At 38.7% G+C, this 27857-nt stretch overlaps 1 protein-coding gene across 6 annotated transcripts in view; it reads right to left on the bottom strand.

The window, feature by feature from the left end:
- Positions 1-27857, bottom strand: part of grip2b (glutamate receptor interacting protein 2b) — a 458459-nt gene that overhangs the window by 356250 nt on the left and 74352 nt on the right. Inside the window, exon 1 of one of the 6 annotated variants that reach the window (XM_051921291.1) lies at positions 90-753. The exons of the other annotated variants lie outside the window; for them this stretch is intronic. Within the exon in view, the coding sequence (XP_051777251.1) occupies positions 90-144 (55 nt within the window). The 5' untranslated portion in view covers positions 145-753. Of the gene's footprint in view, positions 1-89; positions 754-27857 lie in introns of those variants that run through there. 6 annotated transcript variants of the gene reach the window in all.

Raw genomic sequence — 27857 nt, 5'->3', positions numbered from 1 at the left:
CACATAATATCTTGAACTATTTTTCTTTCACTTTTGAGCGTTCTCTATGAATCTTCTTCAGGGCAGAAAAAGGGTCTAAAATAAGATACCTTTGGTCCGGCGCCTAATGACCCCCAAGCGGCACTTGAGCGATACTGTAAACATCTTCTTTTCCTCCTGCTCCTCCTTACAGTCTCATTATTAAAAGGCTCTGTCACATGACACTCAGCAGCATCTCACACATCGCTAATTGAGCAGCGCTGGTTTGCTGTTTTCTAAATTAAATCTCCATCCATCTCACTAGTGGAAAGCTGTACTGTGTGTTTTAGGTGGTGCATAAGAATGAGCCAAAGCAAGAAAGCAACAGCGAACGGGGGGGAAGAGAGAAAGAGAGAGAGAGAGAGAGAGAGAGAGAGAGAGAGACTTAAGGGAGGAGGATGGGAAAGAAGGAGCGGGAGAGATGGAGAGGGGTTCCTGTTCAGGACTGCCAAGCATCTGAGTGCTTTTTGTCATCCCTTTCAATCAGCTGAGGACTACTAATCAATATTTATAAACCTTACTCCCTCCCGTTATTTCCATCTTCCCTCTAACTGAGGTATTGTACCAAGGAGTTCGCTGGGATTAGCAGACAATCTAATTAATCACGTTCTTGCAGTTTATAACATTTTTAGCAGCCTTTCCACATTTTATTGAAAACGTGGCATTTCACAATTTAAAGGTAGAGGAGCACAACTTGGAAAATTACTTCATCTCACCCTATAGGACGCATCAAGGATCCCATAATTGAACAGAATCTGCAGAATCTGCAACAAAATACCCAAGAGCTCACTTCATTAAAGTTCTTTATGAAAGTAAGTAACATTCTCAGACCCCACTTTTCAAATGTAGTTTGAGGAAACGAAAAAAAAAAACTGTAGGAAATGAATGTTTAACTTAATTTCTGTTTTGTTTAGATAGATAGATAGATAGATAGATAGATAGATAGATAGATAGATAGATAGATAGATAGATAGATAGATAGATAGATAGATAGATAGATAGATAGATAGATAGGAAAGGCACTATATGATAGATAGATAGATAGATAGATAGATAGATAGATAGATAGATAGATAGATAGATAGATAGATAGATAGATAGATAGATAGATAGATAGATAGATAGATAGATAGATAGATAGGAAAGGCACTATATGATAGATAGATAGATAGATAGATAGATAGATAGATAGATAGATAGATAGATAGATAGATAGATAGATAGATAGATAGATAGATAGATAGATAGATAGATAGATAGATAGATAGGAAAGGCACTATATGATAGATAGATAGATAGATAGATAGATAGATAGATAGATAGATAGATAGATAGATAGATAGATAGATAGATAGATAGATAGATAGATATTTAAAACACATTTGTTGTGATTTAATATCTACAAAAAAGTAAAATCTGAAAACATAACATCAAACAAAACTGTTAATGACAACTTTAAGTTGGAAATAAAATTTCAAAGAAATTTCAAAATAACAGAAAGGTAAAAAGCAGTTGTAGCCCAACCACTTCAATCTCACATTAATTCCAGGTCACCAGTTCATGTGTGATTTCCCCACATCAGTAGGACACAGCTCCCCTGACACACTAGTGTTAATGAGTCTGTAACATGCAAACTCCACTTTCAGTCTAGTTGTAGTCAGTAGTTTAAACTTAAAAGATGAGTTGTGTTTTTGTTTTTTGCTCGCCTTACTTTTCCAAATGGCTAGTTTTGTCTGTCCTAAGAAACACACTCTTTAAAATAAGAGTTCTTTAATGGCACCTTATTGGATTGTGTGGTTCCTCTACAGCTTCATTTCATGACAAAGAGCCATTTATTTCTTTGAAGGTGTCTTTGCACATGAAATTGTTTCTTTCGTATTTGAAAAGGTTCTTAATATGTGGACAAAATATAAATCTTTAATTAATAATACATACTATTGGGATACTAACAGATTAAGAAAACCTGAACCTAGCCTGTATGATGTGTATGCAGCAAGAGACCTTTTAAATAAGGAACCCATTGGTATTTCATAAATCTGTTATCGTTTATTCATGACTACTTCTGAAATCTGTTATGTATCTAAATTAATAAAAGTTCTTTCTGGAACCTTCATGTGGATGGATCTTTTAACAACGAAAAATGGTTCCCCTATGCCATTTCTTTGAAGAAGCATTAAGGCACCTTTATTTTTATGAGTGTAAAAACCAAGTAAGCATCTGTTATTAAGAGTCCTTAGAAATCATTAAACCAAAAACAAAAGTATTACAACTTAAGGTTTTTACATCATTATGCATATTTTTATCTCCTTGGCATCATTCTGGGTGGACAGTCCTACTATGAGAACACCTTATGTAATAGATAGATAGATAGATAGATAGATAGATAGATAGATAGATAGATAGATAGATAGATAGATAGATAGATAGATAGATAGATAGATAGATAGATAGATAGATAGATAGATAGATAGATAGATAGATAATGAAAGGCACTATATAACAGATAGATAGATTGATAGACATAATGAGAATTCAGTAACAATTGTGTGCGCTGTCTATAGTGTACAACCCTTATAGTCTTTAAACTCTGTATTATAAGTTCACAGTGAAATTGATTACATTTAATTGACATGGCAAAGTGTACAAGCAGTTGTATTCAGTCTTACTTCAGACTTCTGGCATATATGTTGAACTTGCAAACTCATTTTAATTCACAAAACACTCAATGACTTTATACTAGAGAGAAATACTGAACATTACTGCAGATAAATTATAGGTCAGACATGATCTGTAAATAATATTCCCAGACTTAATTAATCCAGTTTATAGTTAGGAGACCTGGAGACTATTTCAACACCAGAAGCAAGAGTTCAAGCAACATCTATTAAAAAAAATACAAAACGCAGCCTCTTAAACGTTCATTAAGCAGTGAGGTTAGGCTCAGGCTCAGCTCCTGCTCCACCGTCCTCACCGCGCCATCCACTGCTGACCCCTACTGGTCAGCTCGTGGAATTTATTTGGTTATTTCTAAGTAGGTAGATCCTTTCAAATACAGAAACGTATTATTAAATTATACATTCAGAGAGGGAAAGAGTGCTCTGTATTTGCATATAATTAGTTGTTCACACTTATATATATATATATATATATATATATATATATATATATATATATATATATATATATATATATATATAAAACAATAGATAAAAAGAGCTTTCTATCTATCTATCTATCTATCATACAAAATGCTGATTTTACTGTTTACATATTCTTACTGTACAGATAGAGAAAACAGAAAAAACTTTTCTCCAGCTTACTTAAATAAAAGCACTATCGTCTCCTCTCATCTGTAGCAAGACTTGCCAATCCACAGCCTTTGTAGCTCTAGTAATGTGGATTTCACAAATTTAAGGAAGGCTTACAGTGGTATTTTGGAGAGTGGTAATATATGTTTATATATAAATATGTAATGTACATATACATTTATATTACATACATGCAGTATGGTATCACACATTTGTGCAAGGCTCCTGTAAGGTAAGCACTTCCATCCTGGGATGACAGGGGCCACTGTATCTAACTGCCTCTTCTTTTCCATCTCCAGCCCTGAAGGGCAGACCCTAAAGGACTCATGATCACACCTCCTGACAGCTTCCAGAAGCCTGGCTCTTTCCAGAATGGGCACCATATATATGGAGGTGACTGCTGAAAAGACAGTGCTCCTGTACTCCAGCCTGCCAACTTCATAAAGAGCATGGTTGTGGCTGTTATTTTGTTGAAAAGCTTTTTAAAATGGGGTTTAGCAGGGAGGAACTGTGACCTTTAAACTGCTGTCACACCAGCTTTTGTGACTTTTGCGTGTATATATATATATATATATATATATATATATATATATATACATACAGTATATATATATATATATATACTAGCCAACCCGCGGCGTAGCATATGCCGCATAATTATGTATTGATGGGTGAACACTTCCTGAATGACACAGTTGTCCAAATGGGGTGGATTTGTGGATACCACTGTGAGTGAATGAAAAGATGGACCTCTGGAGAGAGCAACCTACAATTGTCCGTGACTGAAAGCGGGATCGTCAGTGACAATGGAGGCCACGCTGATGAAAGTCACTTCATCGGTAGGGATAAGTTTCAGCACTTGTTCATTAAGGTGAAGCGAGTCTTCGTTGTTGACGCTTAATATAGCTTGCGTAGTGAGTTGTTCTGGAGTCACAGTTGAGAAACACTTTTTTAATGTTTTTTAAGCACAGGGAAAAAAATGAACATGTGAAACATCCATAATGTAATAAGCCACTAAGAAAAGTAGCATTGCAATAATGCACACTATGACCCGATTGCTGTAAACAGAAGTGAAAACAAAATCGAGCCCAGTGCATTCTTTAACTGCCTTGTAGCGCAGTGGTAGTGTTGCTGTTTTGCAGTCAGGAGACTGTGAAAGATTTTGGGTTCGCTTCCCGGTTCCTCCCTGTGTGCATAGCACTTTGAATACTGAAAACACCTGTATATCAATGTAATGAAGTATTATTATTCTTATGCATCCAGCACGCTCTCTCTCGCGCGCGCGCCTGAATGTGTGTGTTGCTCGCTCGCTCGCTGCACGTGTTCCTGCAGGCATACGCCGCATAGTTATTTATAGGCTCACCCACCTTTTAAGGCGACCGACTTTTAAGTCGACCACTTCTTAAGGCAATTCAATATGTAGATCAATTTGATATTTTATACAGTGAAAAATAAAATTCATGTACCACAACTCACTAATTTGGTTACATTGAATCTTAGCCGCATTACTTTAATACTCATAGTTTCTGTTATTTTTGCAACGAAATTTAAACTTTTGTTCAATATAATTTTGAAAAACTTCCTTGAATACTATATTCGGTGTGAAAACTCTATTAGTGCCTTTTATCAGTTTTCCCTGTTGTGGAGTGTCCACTACATGGAAAACTATGTCCTCAGAGTGCTTTGCTCTTGAAAATGTCATGTCGCAAAAGTCAATGAATGACTGCTAATAAAGTGACCAAGTTAGAAGAAGTAAGGCAGGACAAAATTTCTTTGTATACAAATCTAAAAATAGCCTACTTAATCTCCAACAACGCGCACAAAAGCAAGGGAACGATGGGAGCACCAGAACTCTGCTCACATTGCGTCGCTTCGTACCGCAAGCTGCAAGTAGTAAGTCTGTGATAAGCGGAATACCGCTACGCTTTGCACTCACGGGACGGAAGGACAATCCCGACCGCTTTTATATAGTGTCTTGATATATACATACCCGGGTTCGCTACCCGGGTCCTCCTTATGTGGAGTTTGCATGTTCTCCCCGTGTCTGCGTGGGTTTCCTCTGGGTACTCCGGTTTCCTCCCACAGTCCAAAGACATGCTGGTTAGATGCATTGGCAATTCTAAATTGTCCCTATTGTGTGCTTGGTGTGTGCTTGGTGTGTGTGTGTGTGTGTGTGTGTGCGCACCCTGTGGTGGGCTGGCACCTTGCTCAGGTACTGAGTTCACAGTCAGTTCACGTGATTACGTGGGAGGCGTGATGACGCGACACGCAACTCCGTCTCCTACGGCCATCTTGCTGCCTTCCATTACAGTATATGGACAAAAAAGAGGTTCCAGTTATGACCATTACGCATAGAATTTCGAAATGAAACCTGCCTAACTTTTGTAAGTAAGCTGTAAGGAATGAGCCTGCCAAATTTCAGCCTTCTACCTACATGGGAAGTTGGAGAATTAGTGATGAGTGAGTGAGTCAGTCAGTCAGTGAGGGCTTTGCCTTTTATTAGTATAGATAGTCGCACACGAGCAATTAGGGGGCAGCTAAAGGACCCGACAAACTGTGCAAACCCACAAGATGGGGGACTAAGACAACGCATTAACACTTCTCTCTTTATTTTAACAGGAAAGATGAACAACAAAATCCCACGGCACCTTGAATTTGTCTCAAAAGCCTTGTCCAGAGGTTCCTTATTATGACTTCACCTTCAGTCGCTTACAGATGATGTCACCACTGTCCCAAGATACTCCACATCATCCTCCCTGCATTCTGACTTCTGTTCCCCGTCACATAAATTCTTCCGTGTTACTAGCATTCTCTGTCAATTGTACATTACAAACCTGACCATTACAGAGAACTCTCTCAACTTCTTACTGTGGTTTACTGTATACGGGGACGGAATCCCCAACCCTTAATTTGTGTGTCTGTGTTTTTCTTCACTATATATATATATATATATATATATATATATATATATATATATATATATATATATATATATATGTATATATATAAAGAGAAAGAACAAATGAGGAAGAGAAGGATGTAAGCATTTTTTCAATCAAGAGGAGACCATTCATTTTGATTTAGGTTTGGTAATTGCTAAGTTCTGCTAGTATCCTATCCAAATAAATTTTACAAGTTGTAAAAGTTTCCAATTCATCTATATGACTCAGTAGTTTCTTCCAAATTCCCATGATGCTTTGTGTAAAGAACTGTTTGTTGGTTTCTGTCTTAACTACAACTCTCTTATTAATTCCATTGGTGTCCACGCATACATGATTCGATGTGTTTTTTAAATGTGCTCACCCAGTTCAAAGTCATCGGGAGCAGCTGCCAATGCCAAGAGTACTGGGCACATCACATTTACTCATATGGGACCAGTTTAGTGCTCCCAATTAACCTCAAACATACTTCATTGAAACGTGGGAGGAAGAGTGAGGTACAGGAAAGCCCACGCACATGGGCAAGGAATGAATAAACTACACACAGGCTGGCTGAGGATTCAAGTTTAAGATGCTGGAGTTGTGTAGCAGCAGCACCACTAAACACAGTGAAGTCCTATTTTAGTTTCTAGTGCTATGATTTCTGGCATGTGAAAATTTCCACACATTTCTGCATCTCTTAAAGCACATGAATGCTGCCCAACTGACCTTCTCTCATTTGCTGTCGTTCTATTTGCAGCCTTTGTAAGTGACTTGTAATTATTTTTCGTATTTTCAGAAGCTGTTGCTTTCCAAAAGCATCTCAGCACAAATATGAATTAACTTGTCCATCCATCTTCCAAACTCGTTTTGTTTCCAAGAAGTATCAAGTGATGCCAGATCTTATCCTGGCACAATCCAAGAAAAGACGCAAACCCTGGATGCGATTATTTTGTCTCGGTAGAGTTCTACATTACTCTGCTTTCCTCTTTTGTATTCTTTATTGTGTAGCCTTTGTCAGGATGCCTCAAATCTCATAGACTTACCATTGTTTATAAGGAAATGTACTTTATAACTTCTCCTCACCTTCCCTTCTGCATCTGTAGCCTCAGGCAATTACATGGAATAAAAGACGAGCAGGAGTCAAGTCACAACTTAAATAATGTATTATTGATGATATTTGTAAAATAACAACAAAAAGCAAAGTACATTTGAAAATTGGCCACCATACAATCTGAAAATGCTGATGTGTACTTTCAGGCGGCACACAGACTTCTTAGTTATTTAAAATGTCTCTAGTTAAGTCATCATTTTATGGCTTTCTTCAGGACAGGCTGCAAGCCTGTATTCAATATGGCTGCCGAGTTGTGATTCTCAGTGTGGTCTTTCAGTTCATGGTGCGTGAGATGTTCCTTCATCATGATGTTGAGAGAGAGGGATTGGTAAAGCAACCAAATTTATACATTCTTTGTCCAGATATTTAGACCAATAGGGTGTCATACTACAGAATGGAAACTGATTCAGGCCAGTCCCAAACAGCCATACTGCAGACCAATGGGGGCACACAATACTTTTCACACCTGCTCCCAAAACCATTTATTGAGCTGATTGTTAGCCAGTTAGGTAGTCTGGCTTTCCTGTGGGGGTTGATTGAGAGAGTCCTGCAGAGAATCCCAGCCCAAACTGGTTTTAGGCACTTCCCCGACCCTGTCATAAGACTCAGTCCTAAAGACTGGGGTTGGGTTCTTAACCATCACATCATGTCTGTTCTTATCAGTGATATATTACATTGATTTATCTAAATTATAAATAAAGACATACAAAATATTTATCAACTTGAATACACAATTTCACACCACAACAGCAATGCCAGTCCATCACGGGTTATTATCATGCACATCCACACGACTACTCAAACTGTTTTGCTAATCAACTTTCACTAAACACGGTCAGAGCATTTAACACTTTCCGATCTCAAGGGGAGCTCTATGTTATTAATAATGGATGAGAGTGTGGAATTTTACAAAACAGGTCCCTGAATTAAAAAAGAAATCCTTGAATTAGTGCAATACAAATTTTTGAAATGAAAGAAACAATCTTTATAACATCAGCTTTCAATTCAGTTTTGTGGGGGAGTGGGGCCTATTTTGCTAGTACAGTGATCCCTCGCTATATCGCGCTTTGCCTTTCGCGGCTTCACTCCATCGCGGATTTTATATGTAAGCATATTTAAATATATATCGCGGATTTTTTGCTGGTTCGCGGATTTCTGCGGACAATGGGTCTTTTAATTTCTGGTACATGCTTCCTCAGTTGGTTTGCCCAGTTGATTTCATACAAGGGACGCTATTGGCAGATGGCTGAGAAGCTAGATTGCTTACTTTTCTCTCTCTCTTGCGCTGACTTTCTCTGATCCTGACGTATGGGGATTGAGCAGGGGGGCTGTTCGCACACCTAGACGATACGGACGCTCATCTAAAAATGCTGAAAGATTATCTTCACGTTGCTATCTTTTGTGCTGCTGCTTCCTGAAACGACATGCTGCACAGTGCTTCGCATACTTAAAAGCTCGAAGGGCACGTATTGATTTTTGACTGAAAAAAACTCTGTCTCTCTCTATCTCTCTCTCTCTCTCTCTCCCTGCTCCTGACGGAGGGGGTGTGAGCTGCCGCCTTCAACAGCTTTGTGCCGCGGTGCTTCGCATACTTAAAATCCAAACAGCCCTATTGATTTGTTTGCTAGAGATTGTTTTCTCTATCTATGTGACATTCTGTGCTCCTGACATGCACTCCTTTGAAGAGGAAGATATGTTTGCATTCTTTTAATTGTGAGACAGAACTGTCATCTCTGTCTTGTCATGGAGCACAGTTTAAACTTTTGAAAAAGAGACAAATGTTTGTTTGCAGTGTTTGAATAACGTTCCTGTCTCTCTACAACCTCCTGTGTTTCTGCGCAAATCTGTGACCCAAGCATGACAATATAAAAATAACCATATAAACATATGGTTTCTACTTCGCGGATTTTCTTATTTCGCGGGTGGCTCTGGAACGCAACCCCCGCGATGGAGGAGGGATTACTGTATTGTGATAAAGGCAGGAACAGACCCCCCCCCCCATAGAAGGGCCCAATCACTCACACCCTCAGTAGGAGCTGGCCAAGTATCTAAATATACACAACATTGGGTGAATAACTGGACTACCTCTAATAAAACTAACAAATCTGAGGTGAACGTTAGTTTATTTTTGTCAATGCTAAATATTAAACGTCCTCGATTTTCATATATGCAGTGCATCCAGAAAGTATTCACAGCGCATCACTTTTTCCACCTTTTGTTTTGTTACAACCTTATTCCAAAATGGATTAAATTCATTTTTTTCCTCAGAATTCTACACAAAACACCCCATAATGACAACGTGAAAAAAGTTTACTTGAGATTTTTGCAAATTTATTAAAAATAAAAAAACTGAGAAATCACATGTACATAAGTATTCACAGCCTTTGCTCAGTACTTTGTCGATGCACCTTTGGCAGCAATTACAGCCTCAAGTTTTGTTGAATATGATGCCACAAGCTTGGCACACCTATCCTTGGCCAGTTTCACACATTCCTCTTTGCAGCACCTCTAAAGCTCCATCAGGTTGGATGGGAAGCATCGGTGCACAGCCATTTTAAGATCTCTCCAGAGATGTTCAATCGGATTCAAGTCTGGGCTCTGGCTGGGCCACTCAAGGACATTCACAGAGTTGTCCTGAAGCCACTCCTTTGATATCTTGGCTGTGTGCTTAGGGTCGTTGTCCTGCTGAAAGATGAACCGTCGCCCCAGTCTGAGGTCAAGAGCGCTCTGGAGCAAGTTTTCATCCAGGATGTCTCTGTACATTGCTGCAGTCATCTTTCCCTTTATCCTGACTAGTCTCCCAGTTCCTTCCGCTGAAAAACATCCCCACAGCATGATGCTGCCACCACCATGCTTCACTGTAGGGATGGTGCCTGGTTTCCTCCAAACATGACGCCTGGCATTCACACCAAAGAGTTTAATCTTTGATTCATCAGACCAGAGAATTTTCTTTCTCATGGTCTGAGAGTCCTTCAGGTGCCTTTTGGCAAACTCCAGGCGGGCTGCCATGTGCCTTTTACTAAGGAGTGGCTTCCGTCTGGCCATTCTACCATACAGGCCTGATTGGTGGATTGCTGCAGAGATGGTTGTCCTTCTGGAAGGTTCTCCTCTCTCCACAGAGGACCTCTGGAGCTCTGACAGAGTGACCATCGGGTTCTTGGTCACCTCCCTGACTAAGGCCCTTCTCCCCCGATCGCTCAGTTTAGATGGCCGGCCAGCTCTAGGAAGAGTCCTGGTGGTTTTGAACTTCTTCCACTTACAGATAATGGAGGCCACTGTGCTCATTGGGACCTTCAAAGCAGCAGAAATTTTTCTGTAACCTTCCCCAGATTTGTGCCTGAAGACAATCCTGTCTCAGAGGTCTACAGACAATTCCTTTGACTTCATGCTTGGTTTGTGCTCTGACATGAACTGTCAACTGTGGAACCTTATATAGACAGGTGTGTGCCTTTCCAAATCATGTCCAATCCACTGAATTTACCACAGGTGGACTCCAATGAAGCTGCAGAAACATCTCAAGGATGATCAGGGGAAACAGGAAGCATCTGAGCTCAATTTTGAGCTTCATGGCAAAGGCTGTGAATACTTATGTACATGTGCTTTCTCAATTTTTTTATTTTTAATAAATTTGCAAAAACGTCAAGTAAACTTTTTTCATGTTGTCATTATGGGGTGTTGTGTGTAGAATTCTGAGGAAAAAAATGAATTTAATCCATTTTGGAATAAGGCTGTAACATAACAAAATGTGGAGAAAGTGATACGCTGTGAATACTTTCCGGATGCACTGTATTAAAGCGTATTCATGATTTTGCTAAATGTTATAATACAATAACACTCTGCAAGAAAAAAAAATATTCAGAAGCACAGCAATCAGTTCTGTTCCACTTTGAAAATGCCTTTGTCAGACTGTAGAGTACAGTAAATGCAAATAAGCACTCAGATCAATCAGTCCGCTATCCCAAAGGCTACTGGTGTACATCTGGAGGAAGTTAGTGCTGTGGGAAAGATTTCTCTGACAGTCGCAGCACTACACATTCATGTAACGTAACATCTTTATTCTTAAATGAATTTTGCTGAAGGCTTTATGCAAAAATAAATGATTGTATTATCATTTTCCTGCGGTGGGCTGGCACCCTGCCCAGGGTTTGCTTCCTGCCTTGCGCCCTGTGTTGACTGGGATTGGCTCCAGCAGACCCCCGTGACCCTGTAGTTAGGATATAGCGGGTTGGATAATGGATGGATGGATGGATTATGATTTTCTTTTTTCTGAGCACAATTGTTTATGTCTGGTTTATTGCTTAGAACAGCGTTTCTCAACCTTTAAGTATTTGCGACCTGCATTTTCATAACAGTTTTAATCGCGCCCCCCCTAATGTTTTTTTGAAAGGAGCCCACTAATACCAATTTGTTCTTTTTTAATTAATGATATATAATAGATGCATATTTTGTTATACCTACTTAACTTTTATCTACATTTATCTAACTCTATTTATTTTTCTAGCACCAGAATGTAGTTTAAGTTAATTTGTTTTGGTTTCAATAGATGTATTTTTCATATTTTCGATTCTTGTTTTCTTTTTTCACATCTTCGTGTCCCCCTTTTTGTTACTTCATGCCCCCCTAGGGGGACCCGCCCCACAGTTTGAGAACCACTGGCTTAGAATCTTTTACCTCATCTCTTGTGACCCTCTGCTTTCCATTTTAAGTATTCCAATCTTTATTTTTCGTCTCTTCGATTATTGTAATATAGCTGTGCTTAATACATATATTGTGCATATGTATGTTTTATGTGTCTGTGTTGCCTGTGAAGATTGTAATTCTGAAGTTAGGTTCACTTTGCTGCCAATGCTGTGATCTTCACGGAGTCAATGGAGGCTCTGATCGGGGCTCTCGAGACACCGAGTGTCTGAGTGTCTGGGCTTGTGAGTGTCCTGATAAAAACCAAGATCCAGGCCTTTAATGACCTCTTGGGCACAGCCATCAGCAGTGTGTCTGTTTGAGAAGAGAGTGTCGACCTCGTCGAGAGGTTTACTTACCTTGGCAGTGACATTCATGTCTCTGGTGACTCTTCTAATGAAGTGAGTAGACGGATTGGGAAAGCATGGGGGGTCATGAGGTCGCTGGAAAGGGGTGTGTGGCACTCCCAATATCTATGCAAAAGGACGAAGGTCCAAGTCTTTAGAGTCCTGGTGCTTCCTATCTTGCTATATGGTTGCGAGACATGGACGCTATCCAGTGACCTGAGACGAAGACTGGGCGCCTTTGGTGCTGTGTCTCTCTGGAAAATCCTTGGGTACCGTTAGTTTGACTTTGTGTCGAATGAGTGGTTGCTCATTGAGTCCCGAATGAGGCACATTATCTGCATTGTGAGGAAGCATCAGTTACGGCACTACAGCCATGTGGCGCGTTTCCCCGAGGGTGATCCAGCTCGTAAGATCCTCATTGTTGGGGACCCGAGTGGCTGGACCAGGCCAAGGGGTCACCCACGTAACACCTGGCTACGGCAGATAGAAGGTCATTTCCAGAGGGTGGGACTGGACCGCATGTCTGCCTGGGGGGTTGCCAAACGGGATCCCGAGCTGTTTTGTAATGTGGTGGGTGAGGCAACTTGCTGTACCAGTGCATGCTCCCCAACTTGACTTGACTTGGACCCCTGTTTTGATAGCAAACCAGAAACGTACATAAGCATCAAAAACATCGTGGGATGTTTCCAGGACAGGAGACGTGAACAAAGGCTGTGCCAAAATCGTTAACTGGAAATCAAGCCTATCATTCATTTTGCCAAGGGACTAATCAAAAATTCAGAAAGGAAAAGTCTTTTAACCAGAAACACACTAAAGAAAAAAATGGCAATAATTTGTGGGTTTTAATTCAGTACTAGATAGTGTGGATGCTCTTCCGCTGACCTTTATGACCTTTATAGAGTCACATAATTGACATCATGCATCGCGCAGCCCCAGGGGATTCTGGGAAATATCATCATAACAACAAACCATTCAACTGTCTAAATCTAGTTTTGTCTACAATCAAAACATACAAAATAAACAACATTTAAGCAGAGCAAGATAAAAATAAAGCAATATCAAAAATGAATACTCGAAACTGGAAAACACCTGAATGAGGAAAAAACATTGATCTAAATAGTCATAGAAAAGGAATAAAAAATTAACAAAAACTGTCGATCGTGACAATACTAAGTTAGCAGCAGGCAGCAATCACAGACAGAATCTTATTGAACTCTCTGTATTTATCAGAGGGGCAGCGTAGAGGTAATGACATTTTAGCTGTGGAAAATAAACATGTGGGGAAACCAAACAGTGGAGTCACTGAGGTATTACCTAATGAAACATTCATAACGGGAGGAGAAATCTCCTTTTATGTGTACAAATTTAGACAAAATCTGGTGATCGCAGGGTCATCTCTGTCTTAAGGCCATGTCAACATTACGCAACTTTTCCAGCAATTTTTACTTGTAGCCTTCATTTACATAATCTTAGAGAGCCGGAGGCAGTTGCAGCACAGTCCTATGAAACCAGTCGCATAATGAGACATGACCAGCGATTTACTCCAACTACTCTGTGAATTGCTCTGATAAAGTCAAGCTGCTTTGATTTTGTCTTTAATTATAGGTGCAGGCTTTGTGTGTATGAGAACTGACATCCAATGAATGCTCATCCATAAGTGCAATGCATATCATGTTGAATCATGAACAGCATACAGGCTTGGGCACATTTAATGTAAGTCGATGTAAAGCATTACACATAGGAAGTAAAAATGTGAGGTTTGAATACACGATGGGCGGTCTGAAAATCAAAAGTACACCTTATGAGAAGGATTTAGGAGTTTTAGCAGACTCAACGCTAATAACTGCCAGACCGTTCAGAAGCCATTAAGAAAGCTAACAGAATGTCAGTTTATATAGCACCCTGATGTGTGGAGTACAAGTCCAAGGAGGTTCTGCTCAAGGTTTATAACACACTGGTGAGGCCTCATCTGGAGTCCTGTGTGCAGTTTTGCTCTCCAAGCCACAAAAAGGACATAGCCGCGCTAGAAAGGTTCCAGAGAAGAGCAACTAGGCTGATTAGAGGGCTACAGGGGATGAGTTATGAGTAAAGCTTAAAAGAGCTGAGTCTTTTCTGTTTAATCAAAAGAAGATTAACAGGAGACATAACTGAAGTGTTTAAACTTAGGAAGGGAATTAGTCCAGTAGATCAAGACTGTGACTTTAACATGAGTTCATCAAGAACACAGGGACAACAGCTGGAAACTTGTTATGGGTAAATTTCGCACAAACATTAAGAAGTGTTTCTAAGATGTATGGAATAAGTGACCAAGTAGTGTGGTGGACAGTAGGACTTTAGGGTCTTTCAAAACTCGACATGATGTTATTTTAGAAGAATTAAGTGGATACAGTTGGTCTGGCAAGCTTTGTTTAATGCTCTAATGTTTTAATTTAGCAACAAGGAATATGGAACACAGGTGTTCTGGAACTCACAAACAGAAAAGAAGCTCATCTGCCTGATGTCTCATGTTTTGTGTACCTCAAAAGAACAGAGACAAGAAAAAAAAGGCATTGATTGTGGCTAAACTGACTATACCTGTTAACTCTTTGTATAGCATGCTGCTGATTGTAAGAAAATGGATGAGCGCGACTGAGCTAGAAGGTCTCCACTCAGTCAGTAAATGTGACATGCCCAGCAATTTCCAGTTGTTTAAACTGACAAGGTCTCGTGAGGAGATCAGCAACTGCAGACGGCAAATCTGAAATACCCCAGCAACTAGAAGTCGCATAACGTGAGAATGGCTTAAGTGCTACCTTAAGTTGTGTTCTTCTTTTTGCTGTTCCCGAGTATACCTTCCTTTTTAATTTAGGGTTAATTTTCATTTTTTAGAGATGTCATATTGGCATATAATAGTGACAAGAAGTATATTCCAGCTCAGTTTTTTCCATTACTTTTTAAGAAGCCCAGTTTTGATGTTTTTCTTGTGTTGTTGTTTGGGCAGATTGATAAAAAGCTGTGAACAGTGTGTTCTCCCTCCATGGTTTATTGATTCCTTTCCTATTATAAATTGGTTCACAGGGTTTTCTTCATTGTTAAATCACTTTGCCACCAGTGCAATTAACTTTCCATATGTAACCCGTTTAACTGCTGTTCAGGGGCAGCTGGTGGGATGTCCCTACAAGGATGAGGGGTGATTTTTTTTTTGTTTTCTGTGTGGTGTCCTCAGGGAGACGTTGTGTTGAAGCAGCTAAGAGTTAATTTGGACACTACGAGAGGTAAGAATGTATACTGTGTAGAATGATGTCTGCAATTAGTGAGGGTGGGCTGCCACAAAATAAATTACCTGCTGAAAAACAAATTAATCTTCAACAAGGAACACACATACTCATCTCTAAGGTTTCATTCAGTTTCAATGTAAGGATGCTAAAAAGACATTCTTGGTGTGATTAAAGGGTGCTCTTCTGAAGAGAAGGCGAGCTATTCAGTTCTTTCCTGCAACAACAATAAGTTATTAAAATATACCAAACCTCCAATAGTGGGAGGAGGACTGCATTAATGAAGGGAGATCTTTGATTTTGTGAGGTGTCTCACACCTTAATAACAATAATACTGATTTTAGTTTCAATTGTTCACTACGTGTTTGCAGTGTTTTGTTCAAGTTATGAGAAGCCATGTTGCTAATATAGAGGGTTATTTTTTTCTCTCAAAAAGCTGGAAATCACCAGAGCTCATTGCTCTTAAATTATTTAAAGTAACAGCAGAACACTTGTTTGATTAATGAGGCATTGGAAAATATATTTTCTCTACCAGGACCTTTTGAGCCTCCTTATTGCTTAGCGCTAGAGCTGGATGATCTCACCTTCTTCGCCAGCCAGTGGTGCTTCAAAAAATGTGACAGAAGCTGCACATATAAGTGGTAAAACTCGTGTTAGAACAAAGAGCATATAAAATGTTAGCTTCTTGCAGACTTTCTGGGAAAAGGCCAGAGTTGCACAGTGCTGGAGACCAATGAAAGCACTGAGGGAGAATATTATGACAGATATCAACATTTGACGAATTATACAAATTATTATTAGATGACAGGATGGTAGGTGGTGCTGCCACTTCACAGCACTCGAACCTGAATCTGATGCCCACCTGGGGTGCCATCTGTTGAGAGCTTGCTTGCTTTCCTTATACTCCCCATAATTTCATGCTTCCTTACATTGTCATTAATTTCATCCCAGGATTCCCCACTCCCAAAGCACGCTTTGAAATTGACTGGCAACTCCAAAATGATTCAGTATGTGTGTGATAGAACCTTATGATTTGCTCTCAGGCCCTCTCTTTGTGCCTGTTGCTGCTAAAAACGCTTGCTGGCTTTTTATATTCCTTGAAAAAATAATGAAGATCAATCAATGGATGGATTAGCTCAAACAATAATAACTATGCTGAAGCTTCAAAATGATGTTTCTGCAAGAAGAAACAAATAATTGTATAAATATCCAGAAACCACAGGTGGCAGCAAACATCAGTATAAATTTTTACCAATCTGAAACCGTTACTATCATCTTCTTCAAACTTTAATATCAGCTGGTTTTGTAAATACTTTTGTGAACATGTGACTGAGGAAGGAGTCTGAAAAGCTCCTCAGTTGTCACTTTAACACATTCTTCTAACTGCGTTTGAATTAATCTTTATAACATGAAGTCCCAAAAAACACAAAGAAAAATAGACAACTTATGATTAGTGCCATACGGGATCATCAGGCATCCTGACCAGGAGGAAAGGTGGCCCCTTGCAAGGAGTTTAAGGTCAGCCATGGACTGGATCCTCACCAGGCTGTATATTGATCCTTTGCCAGAAAGGGGGGCCAGAATAATGGAAAGACCAGTGGAGAGCAGGGGTGTCCAACTCCTGTCCTGGTGGGCCCCAGTGGTTGCAGGGTTTCATTCTAACCATCTTAATTAGTGAGCCGTTTTTCTGCTGATTAACTTGTTTTGCCTTAGTTTTAATTGACGTGACTCAGACCCCTTAGTTGTTTCTTTTTCCTTAATGAGCAGCCAAACAATAACGAGACACAAAACAACGTGACCAGCTAACCTGAAAATAAAGAAAGGTGAAGGTTTCGGTCATGCTGGTCTGCTCAGGTCAGGAAAACATCTTGATGGTGATCTTAGAAAAATCAGAAAATCAACAGTCTGCTGTGGCAGAATGAGAGCAGCAACAAGTCACGATATTCAATAATGGCTTTAATTAACAGCAAGAATTGGCTTCTCATTAAGAAACTGGTTGGAGTGAAATTGGCTGGAGTTTGACATCCCAGTTTAGCTGGTCATCTATTAGCTCGTTTCACATCTCAATTCTGTTTGGCTACCATTTCATGAAGAAACTAATCAATTCAGAGGACTGAATCCTTAAAAACAGGGCTATTAAAATGAAGGGAAAAGGAGTTAATTAGCAGTGAAAACTGATCACTGATCAGGAAAAGGGTTAGAATGAAAACCTTCAGCCACTATGGCCCACCAGGACTGGAGTTGGATACTCTTGCACTAGAGAGCTGCCTTCTTGTGTCGCTGCTCCCATGGAGCAGGCTGGGAACTGTAGTCCCATGGGTGTCATGGGTGACAGCAGGAGGAGCTGCAAGAATAGATCATCACTACCTTATGATACTTCCGCTGATCCATAAGTACCTCCTCCGGACCTTGCCCAAACACCAGAACTAGTTCCTAGTTCCAGCTTAAAAAAGCACTCCGCCTCACCTCAGGGTGTCGGAATCAGGAGGCAGAAGACAACACATTCCTAGAGGAAAAGGAATTGGGAGAAAGAAAGAGGAAGGATTCACTGTCCCTTTACGTACCCTGCCGTGGAATAGTTCTAGAGGACCTGTACAGGTATTTGAAGAAGGGTCTCAGTGGCAACTCTGATTATGTTGTTAGACATAGGTGGAGTGGTGGCTCTGAGGCTAGAGATCTGCACTGGCAATTGGAAGGTTGCCGGTTCAATTCCAAATGCCAATAGGGACTCTGCTCTGTTGGGCCCTTGAGCAAGACCCTTAACCTGCAATTGCTGAGCGCTTTGAGTAGTGAGAAAAGCGCTATATAAATGCAAAGCATTATTATTAGACTTCTTTTACGTGAAATTGTACTCATTCTGCAAAACATGAAAGAAACACCACTGAGATAAATAATTTTATAGAGAGACAGCATGCACAGATACTGCGCGTTACCCCATCTAGCACATGACGAACCACATCAGGATCCCAAACTAGAACCTGAGAGCAGCCATGCAACAGGTGACGCCTCACCACCACACTGTTTCGCAAGGAGTTCCCCCGAGTTTTCCCTGCAAGTTGGAGGACCTGCTTATAGGAATCCAAAATTGGGATTATGTTAGTTATGTTTATCGTTGTGAATATGCCAAAAAAGCATCACATTGGCAAAACAGTTAAGAGCCACTAGTTGAGTGTTACTATTTTGGAGACCATACATTTTCAGAAGGAAAATTAACTTAATTATCATGCACATAGCAACTTAAAAAAGTATATTTGCTCGATGAATTGCTCTCATTATGGAAAGGTTAAGGCTTATCTAACCACTGTTACCCAATACTAACAGCAGACAGCACTATCTAACTCTTCTCTGTTACAATAACAACCATTCTGCTTATACAGGTGTCGCATGCAGAAAAAGATCAGTACAGTTCTACTTATAAAGAGTAAAATGCCAATATCATGGCGGGTATGACATTAGTTCTATTTGCTGCAGATAGCATTAATTTTTTTATGCTTATGAGTTAAATAGATTTGTTCATTTCAGGTAAAATGCAATCACAATCTATGCTTGTTACAAGATATATGGTCTCTAATGTTTATTGCAAGTGAAAAAGAAAACCAAGAGATAAAAAAGCATAAAGCAAATTGTAGGCAAAGACAGGCAGACGTCTTAACTGAGCAGGTAAGATGATTGCACAGGCAAAAAAGCAAAAAAACAAAATCAAAAGTCAAAGATCAAAGACCTAGTGCTATAGGCTACTTGAACTGACTGTGACTACTGCTAAGAATTGTAAAGATTCATAGTGTATGTCCACTGAGGGACAGAGGGTGTTGTGATTGCCACCATATTTAAAATTAGAATTAGAAAATTAAAATCATTTCCCATGACAGCAGCAACATGACAAATGCAAGACATTGACAACAACAGTTTGTCAAAATAAGACCCCAAAAAACCAAAAGTAAAGGTGTAAAACACACATACTATCGCAATCCTTCTTTTGCAAGTACATCTTTTTGTAAAACTAAATATTCTAATTATTTTATTTTGCATCAGGAATATACACAGTTGGCACCCTGCCCGGGATTGGTTCCTGCCTTGTGCCCTGTGTTGGCTGGGATTGGCTCCAGCAGACCCCCGTGACCCTGTGTTCAGATTCAGCGGGTTGGATGATGGATGGATGGATGAATATACACAGTAGGCTAGGGTGTTGCCCATTAGTTTCAAAGAACACTCTTCAATGAAACTGGAGCCAAGGAATGTGGCATAGAGTCAAGAAAAGCTCCGGGGTCACATCAGACCTCTCACTTAGTGCCTGAATGCTTACTGGTACCAGTAGTCAAAAAAGTGGTTAAATCTCTTAAAGAAGGTTTTATACTTCGTTTGCATGGCAGCATCACATGTGCTCAGTAAACACAGTGTATTTCATTGACAGTTAGTCAATGCTGAAATTGTACTTTAAATGTGCCATGACATATGTTATTTTGTAGATATTTCATGGCACATTTGCTTTATAAACCAAGATAAAAAGTGAGCTATGAGAGGCTGTTGCCATTTGTTTTTAAAACTCTGCAGATCATTTTTGAATTTTTCATTCAGACCTCAACTGGCATTGTGTCAGCAAAGCCCAAAATTCCATTCTGACATCTTCCATTGCACAGGAAGATGAGGGCATCTTCATGTACAGGTGATGCAGAATGGTGCTAGCAGTAATAAGACTACTTACAGCCATGAAATTAATTATTTATCATTCATCAATTTGCTATCATTAACTGCTTTCACATATACAGGTTTGACTGTTGACATATATGTAAGTTCACTATGACTTTATGCTTACTATTATTTTAAAGGCTGTAATTATTAAACAATACTGTACTATCTTTTTCTAAGGTCCTTGGCGTCTTCTTTCCTTTTTAAATATTTATTCCATGGATTGACCCCCCCACACTTTGCATGTTGCTTGCTGGAAGGTTGTATTATAAATTCTGTGACTAGTCTTTTTTCAGATGTCCAGATACATGTCTATATTTACTCTATATAGTTAGCTGAACAATTTAAACAGTTTGTTGCAAACTAAACAGAACAACTTACTTGAAGCAGTGATTTAAATACAGAACCACATTCTTTGAATTAAAGAGGTATTTAGGATGAAAAATATTTTTATTAAAGATGATCTTGCCCCAGGAAAGAAGAAAAACATGTCAAGAAAAGCCCAGGAGATAATGTTAGTCAGCTACAGTACGTCTTTTAACGGAATATAATGAAAAATTCATTAACATGGATGGGAAAAACAGCTATGTCTGCTAAGCACATTGATTGATTTTGACAATATTTTTCTTACATTGCTAGAAATTACATTATGCGTCTTTCAAATATTCCTAGTCTTCCTTTGTAAAATGCTTGAGGAGTTTTCATAAAACTTTAACTCACTGAACTGAACTGACATGAATCAGAAAGCTTATATTTCAGTTATGATGGAACTTATTAGTGCAAGGTTTTAACAAGAGGAAGAGCAGAGTGATTTGAAAGTGATTAAAGGATATCCGTTGGTGTGTCAGTCCATCGCTTTTTAGTTCCCTATTGTCAGTTTGAATTTCCGATTATCAATTCCTTTAACTTAGTTAAAAAAGTAATTGTAACTCGCTGTAACAATGAATAAACTCTCACTTGGAAAAAGATGAGTACAGTAAGAGCTTTTTCTTTTGTTTAGGCACTATTTGATAATTAGCTCCTGAGAGAAAATTAGCGTTGGCGCAAGAGACCACATGTAGGATATCTTGGAAGCACGAAATCTATGCGCACTTTGATAGCGGCAGATAAAAAAAATGTATTTGCATGTTTAAGATATTCATCATTGAAGCAGCTTAATCCAGGTCATGGTCATGTGTAGATACAGGGAGAACGTGTAGACTGAACACAGGGTCCTGATTCAAATGTCTGAGGTCTCTAGAGCTGTGAGGCTGCAGCATTAATCACTACACTGCTATGTGACCTTCAGGTACTCCATGCACCCTACAGGATAGACTGGCATTACCTGTTTTGCTTTGCTTTGGCACACATATCCTTTACTTGATAGTCTTTATCATTAGCTTTTAACTTCAGCTCAGGTGTCAGTTCTCCCCACAGGACGTCTCTTTGGAATGTGATTTCTGGGTCTCATCGGATAAGACTGATCAATCACAGACAAAGGATCTGGAGATGTCTCTGTGATGCACTATTTAAACAGCTGGTCAGTGAACAGAGATTAATAACTAATAACCTTGATGGACAAAACTTTACACTAATTGTCAGTTGTCCTTCCTTTATAACCAATTGCAAGCACTAAATCTGCACTCTACTTATGCTCTTTGTGCTCTCGTCTTAGCTGTAAATCTGCCCCACAGTAGGACCCCTGTTGCCTAGGGTGTGGCCAACAAAGTCCTAAATGATCCCTCTAACTCCAAATGTTGCTGGACTGGAACAGAGGAAGACTGTTTATAATGTAGTTAAGCAAGGGTGCCACAAGTTCAAACCTTGCTAAATTAAAGTAAGGTGCACAAACGAGAGAGACCATATGTAAACCATGTCAATTTTATGCTAGCAAAAGAGGACCACAGTTTGTGAAACCTCAGAGAAAACTGCAATACCACCAGTGACCATAAGGGAGAACCAAATCAAAGAAAGAGAAAATCTCCCAAACAAACAAAGAAAAGGCATATTGAACATCCCTCCACTTGTTCTGGAGAGATCAGAGCCATAAGGATTGGAACCAAGCATAACCTACACCCGGAGTCAACAAGAACCAAACCATAAGTACATCTACTTTGATTCCTGAGAATTAGCAATTATAACTTAGTTAGGATAAAGCCAGCTAATGTATTATGTTAACTAAGCATTACTGTGATTTAAAAGTAATAAACTTTGAGTAGGATACGTTTTTACCTCTTATAATCTCCTCTACCTAAATTCAGTAAAACATTTCAGAGCAGCATTTACACACACACACATACACTCACACACAGAGGATCTGTGTGAGGGTTGGTAAACAAGAGTGGACTAGCTGAGAGCAAATCAACACCACCATTCTGGTTCCCATGCTAGAAGCTTAATAACTACCTAAAGAACTTCTCCATCTTGACCACATGAATTGAAAGATTGTAATTCATAAGTTATGTGCCTTCAAACTCAGCTGCGTAAATCTATGTTTTGTGTTCTTTGGTACTGCCCTTTGTCTAAATATCTATACATACTTGCATATATCCGTCTTCTATTATCCTCATTATGAATCAATCATATTATTTGGCTTATTGTAACAATTATGTTTGGGTTATTAATTTTAAACATAGTCTATCACCGCATTCAAAACAGAAACAGAGAAAATGAAAGTTACCTAACATGGACCATTGCCAGTTTAACTGTAACAGATGTCTTCATAATTCTTGCATCCCAGCCAGAATGTGTAAGGGAGATCCCTCACATACCCTACAACCCAAAAATTAAAAGTATATTCAGAAAAAATGCTTTGAGCATAATAACATCTGTTAGGTTTAAGGCAGGTGTATTAAAATGCTAGATAATCTCTAATTAGAATCTCTACTTACAGTTAAAGGATGGCACAGGGGAACTGGGTTTTGAAGGAATTCTTCATGTTTTGGATGCAACGATATTTGCCCTATTGTCATTAAACACAGCCAATGCACTATTAGAGTAAATGTTACAGCTGAATGATATAACGAAAAAATGGTATAATGACAAAAATAGGCAATGATACCTTAATAATAAATACTGACTGAATTGTTGTAAGCAAATACTCTTTTTCCTTGTGATTCACATTTTCACCAAGCACATTAATAATGCAATGCTAAATGGATCAAAAATTTAGGAAAACTCTTTAAAAACTGCATATACCAGTTCATTGAATGACATTGTGATAAAATGTATAAGAAGCGATATTCATTGGGTTTGACCGAATCACAGGTAAAAATGAAAGGTCAAGCACACTGTATTGAAATATTATTTTTAAGAAAAAGAATTGAAATGTAATGTGTATATGATATGCAAAGTATATTGTTAAAGAAAGAAAGAAAGAAAGAAAGAAAGAAAGAAAGAAAGAAAGAAAGAAAGAAAGAAAGAAAGACAAATATTGAATATTTGAAGAAAGAGAGAATTGTAATAATCTCAATTTGGCCTCAAAGAAGAAATAAAAAAATATTCATATACTGCTTTATTGTTGACATGACAAATAGGATTACCATTGTGTTAAATTGTATCCATGGTAATGTGTGTTGATATGCTTATTTGTACTCTATGATGGACTTTCATCCTGGGGTCACTGCCAGTAGGACAGATTCTGACTTATCCTGACTTGGATTGATCAACAATAAAAAATAAAATAAAATAAAGGATTTGCCTCATAGAATTCAAAAGGATAGAACAAGTTAGCAACTAGGTGAAGGTCACAACTTTCTATCTTCTGTTTCAGAAAGGTTATAATATTCTTGGTGCAGGACTCATATGTTGTAATGGCAACATCTTAGCTTTTGGTAATGAAATAAAATGATCTCAAAGTTCTTGTGTGCAGTATAACAAATTCATCTGCTGCAATGTAGTAAAGTAAATTGCATGCTGCAAAGAATTAATCAATCGATCCACCAATTCTACTGCAGAAAAACATTTAACCCAGTTGAGGGTCATGGGGGTGGATTCAATCCCAGCAGCATCAAATGCCAGGTAGGAAGCAACATTTAATGAATTGCCAGCTCATCACAGTGCAAACAGATTAATGTGATTCTCAGAAGCGGATACAGTTGCTCTAATTTCAAGTTTAAAATCACATTTAACCTTATATTCTATCATGAATGCATGTAATAAGGTACTGTTATCTTAATAATATTTAAACCTTTTTAAAATAATTGCTTCCACTCTTTGTTACTGATCACAAACTCCAAGAAGCAATGTGTTTTTTTCATATATAAATCTTGTGTCACAGATGCATGCCATAATATGTGGTATCATCCCTGAACAAGAGGGGGCACTGTCACTAACAGTTTTGTCTCCTTTTTCCCTCACAGTGGTAAGAACCTACTCATGTAGGACAATGGAGCCAGAGAAGCCCCACCAGTGACATCTCCGGACGGTGGCGTCTCATTTGGACCTGAGAGCCTGACTGACAAGGATGACTCCAGACCAGCCCTACCTAGGAACACCTTAAAAGAGCAATAAGAAGCTATTAGACAATTGTTTATTGTAGCACCATTGTGCAGTTTTTAAGTTCCTTTTCATTTTATTTTAATTAAATGGGATTTGCATGGTTGGCACCCCAACTATTTTGGGACTCACTCTGCCTTATCACTGTCCCTGCTACAATATGTATATATAAAGAATATATACACAAACATGAATATTGTTGTATACAAGCACCTGGGGAGTAATGTTAAGGCACTAACAAGGTAAGAATGTCATCCTCCTAGTGTGAGGTAAGGCGGTAGATACTGTAACTCTTTCTCCTTTTCATAGTGACAACCAGTGTCACTTCTGATAGCAGTCTGGATTATTCCACCTCTACCACCCAATGGGCATTTAGGAAATTGTCAGACTAGAAGTCTGTGGTCACTTTTGAACCAGTGTCTGAAGAGTATGGATTATTATTAGTATCTTCATTAGATACATAGCCCAGACATGTAGCATCTTTTGTTTTTTTCTTTGTCATCTGAACTTTTATTTTTTCCTTGGCTGCTAAACAGGGTATAAGTGTTGTCCCTTGATATTTTACCATGTCCTTATCCTTCCTTATTACAGTACATGTATACAGTGTATACACACACACACATATATATTTATTTATTTGAAAAGAACTTTATAGCTAATTTAATAATTTAGCTGTGTTTTTAGACTGGTTTTTGGTTTTGACTTTGGCTCTTCGGGTTTCTCAGTCTCCTGGTCCTGCACCTTGTTCTATCCTTCGTCTCTTCTCTGGGTTGCCCTTTAAAAATGTGTCGACCTGTTGACATAACATGTATAAAGTCAACTCTTTGTCAGAGTCTCGGTGAGTGGAGAGTTGGGAGGAGAGCTGGTGACAAGCATTCAGCTGGCGAGAGTCAGCAGAGACATTTTATGTTTAGTAATACAGCATTATACAGCATATTAAAGAAAACTCAATTGAGATGAATATCTAGAAAGAAAAAATGATTATGGTATATTTTGGAAGCTTTCATTATTCTTCTGTATCTTAAACAAAAGTCACTTGGGGATAATGTGTTAATTCCATTTGGGCATTTCTTCAGTATGACATACATATAAATTTCTGAATTATTATATACAGTACTGATTATATTATACAATAGAGATTTTTGATATTATTCTCTCCCACTGTCTTGCACAAATTTGCCTAAACACTTTTTTTTCATCTCAGAAATGGAGTGGGTAATCAAAAAAAGTAAGAAATCACTGTTTGAAACACACATTGTTCTTTCATCTCTTATGTTATCTCCTTTACACTTAAAATGTTCATCTTGAAACCCTGCTGTGCTACGATGTATAAGAGCTAATGATATGTACATGGGCTGCCGCTGAGAGTGGAAATTTGAAATTTGATAAATATTTATGAATTTAGTAACACTCTGGGTCACAAAAGTGCATCAGCGGTATGCCTGTCCTCATGGGTAAGAAATATATTTGCTCCCCGCAGGGTGTAGATTTAAATCTCAACCTTTACTCATTATGTGACCCCCCAAAACCAATCACGCTGCTTGCCTCTTCTCCTGTTATTGGAAAAGGGTCTTCATGAATTTGGATATAGTGAATTGATTTTATTCCTTTCATTGCCTCCGGCCTTCTCATCCCAATTTCTTTTGGCCTGCATCATCTCCTGATCTCTCATCATACACTGGGGGTTTCTTGCTAATTAACTGTGCTTTTTAAAATTCAATATTTTCCCTTCATTAGAGTTCTGTTTCCAACTTTTTTTGGCTCCATTGTCAGCATTCCTCTTGATCCTCTTGGCCTTTAGGTCTTATTTTTTATTAGTTGTTTTCTTGTCTTGCCGGGTGTGGGTTGTGTAATGGATAATGAAGTTGATCCATAGCTCTCGTGTCCTGAGTTTGAATCCTGTGTCTTCAATTGTCTGTGTGGAGTTTCCAAGTTCCTCATGTCTGTGGGGGACTGGATTTAAATCCTATACCTGTCAGGTACATTGTGATTCTCAACCTCTAACACCCACCGGACTCTTGGTTTTGTTCCCACTTCCCAAAGTCATCCATTTAATTTAGAGACTCTATTTTTTAGTCTCTTTTCCTACTGATTTCTGTACTTAATGTCTCTCTAAAAACCGTCTAAAAAAGGACCCTCTTATTTCCAACCTTTGTTGGCATTTTAATTCACTTTAAGATCAAACTTTTATGTAATGTAACTAATAATATCAGGTGAAGGAAGACAATGTTGCTTAGATTGTCACTGTAGTCTCCAACTCTTGCTTTACTTTGTATATTTTCAAAGGCTGTTTTTTTGCATAGTAAACAGGCCACACTTCAAAGTTACCATTTTAAATCTTACTTGTTGGTCACTGACTGACTGTCAGCCTATCATTTAGTATAATCAATTTCTTGGGCACTCTGAGAAAAAATGTGTTTTATATGATGAAATTAACTTCAAACAGAAAGAAGAAGGATGAACTCTATCTGGAGTAGAATTAAAGACAAAGCCCCTTTATATTTGAAAAAAGTATTTCTCAACTTTGGGTTGACAGCATGTTCAATAGATATGCAAAACATTAGGTAGCATCCATCCATCCATCCATCCATTATCCAACCCGCTATATCGTAACACATTCAACCATTTTAAAGAACTGTAGTAATCCTGTAATTTATTCACTCACTCCAGGCCAATTTATAGTCTCTAAGTCACATGTCAGAGGGGGACATTTTCTTTGTGCACTGGGTGGTTCCATTAGGCACCCATTGTTGGGACTTGGGGGTGAGAAGTTAAAAGGCTGTCTGCAGGATGTAAGTATTTGCTGTATTGCAAAGGAGTCACCGCTTTGAAGTCTGGCCTTGGAGGATGTCTGTATTTACCTGACTTGGAAATATTGGTTTCTAATCAGCATATCTGTACTTATTCATGATTGGTAACAATTCCTTTTTTTAACTTGTGTTTACATTAATTGTTAAACCCAGGAAATGCAGATGTACCATTGTTTAATCTGATTGTCCAGAACTGATAATGGCAGGGACTGAAGTAGATAAAAACTCCTGGCAGCAGAAGGCAAAGAG

Source organism: Erpetoichthys calabaricus, chromosome 18 (genome assembly GCF_900747795.2).
Source record: "Erpetoichthys calabaricus chromosome 18, fErpCal1.3, whole genome shotgun sequence".
NCBI lineage: Eukaryota > Metazoa > Chordata > Cladistia > Polypteriformes > Polypteridae > Erpetoichthys > Erpetoichthys calabaricus.
The sequence above is the reverse complement of the archived record's forward strand: the minus strand, read 5'-3'. Positions and strand labels throughout refer to the sequence as shown.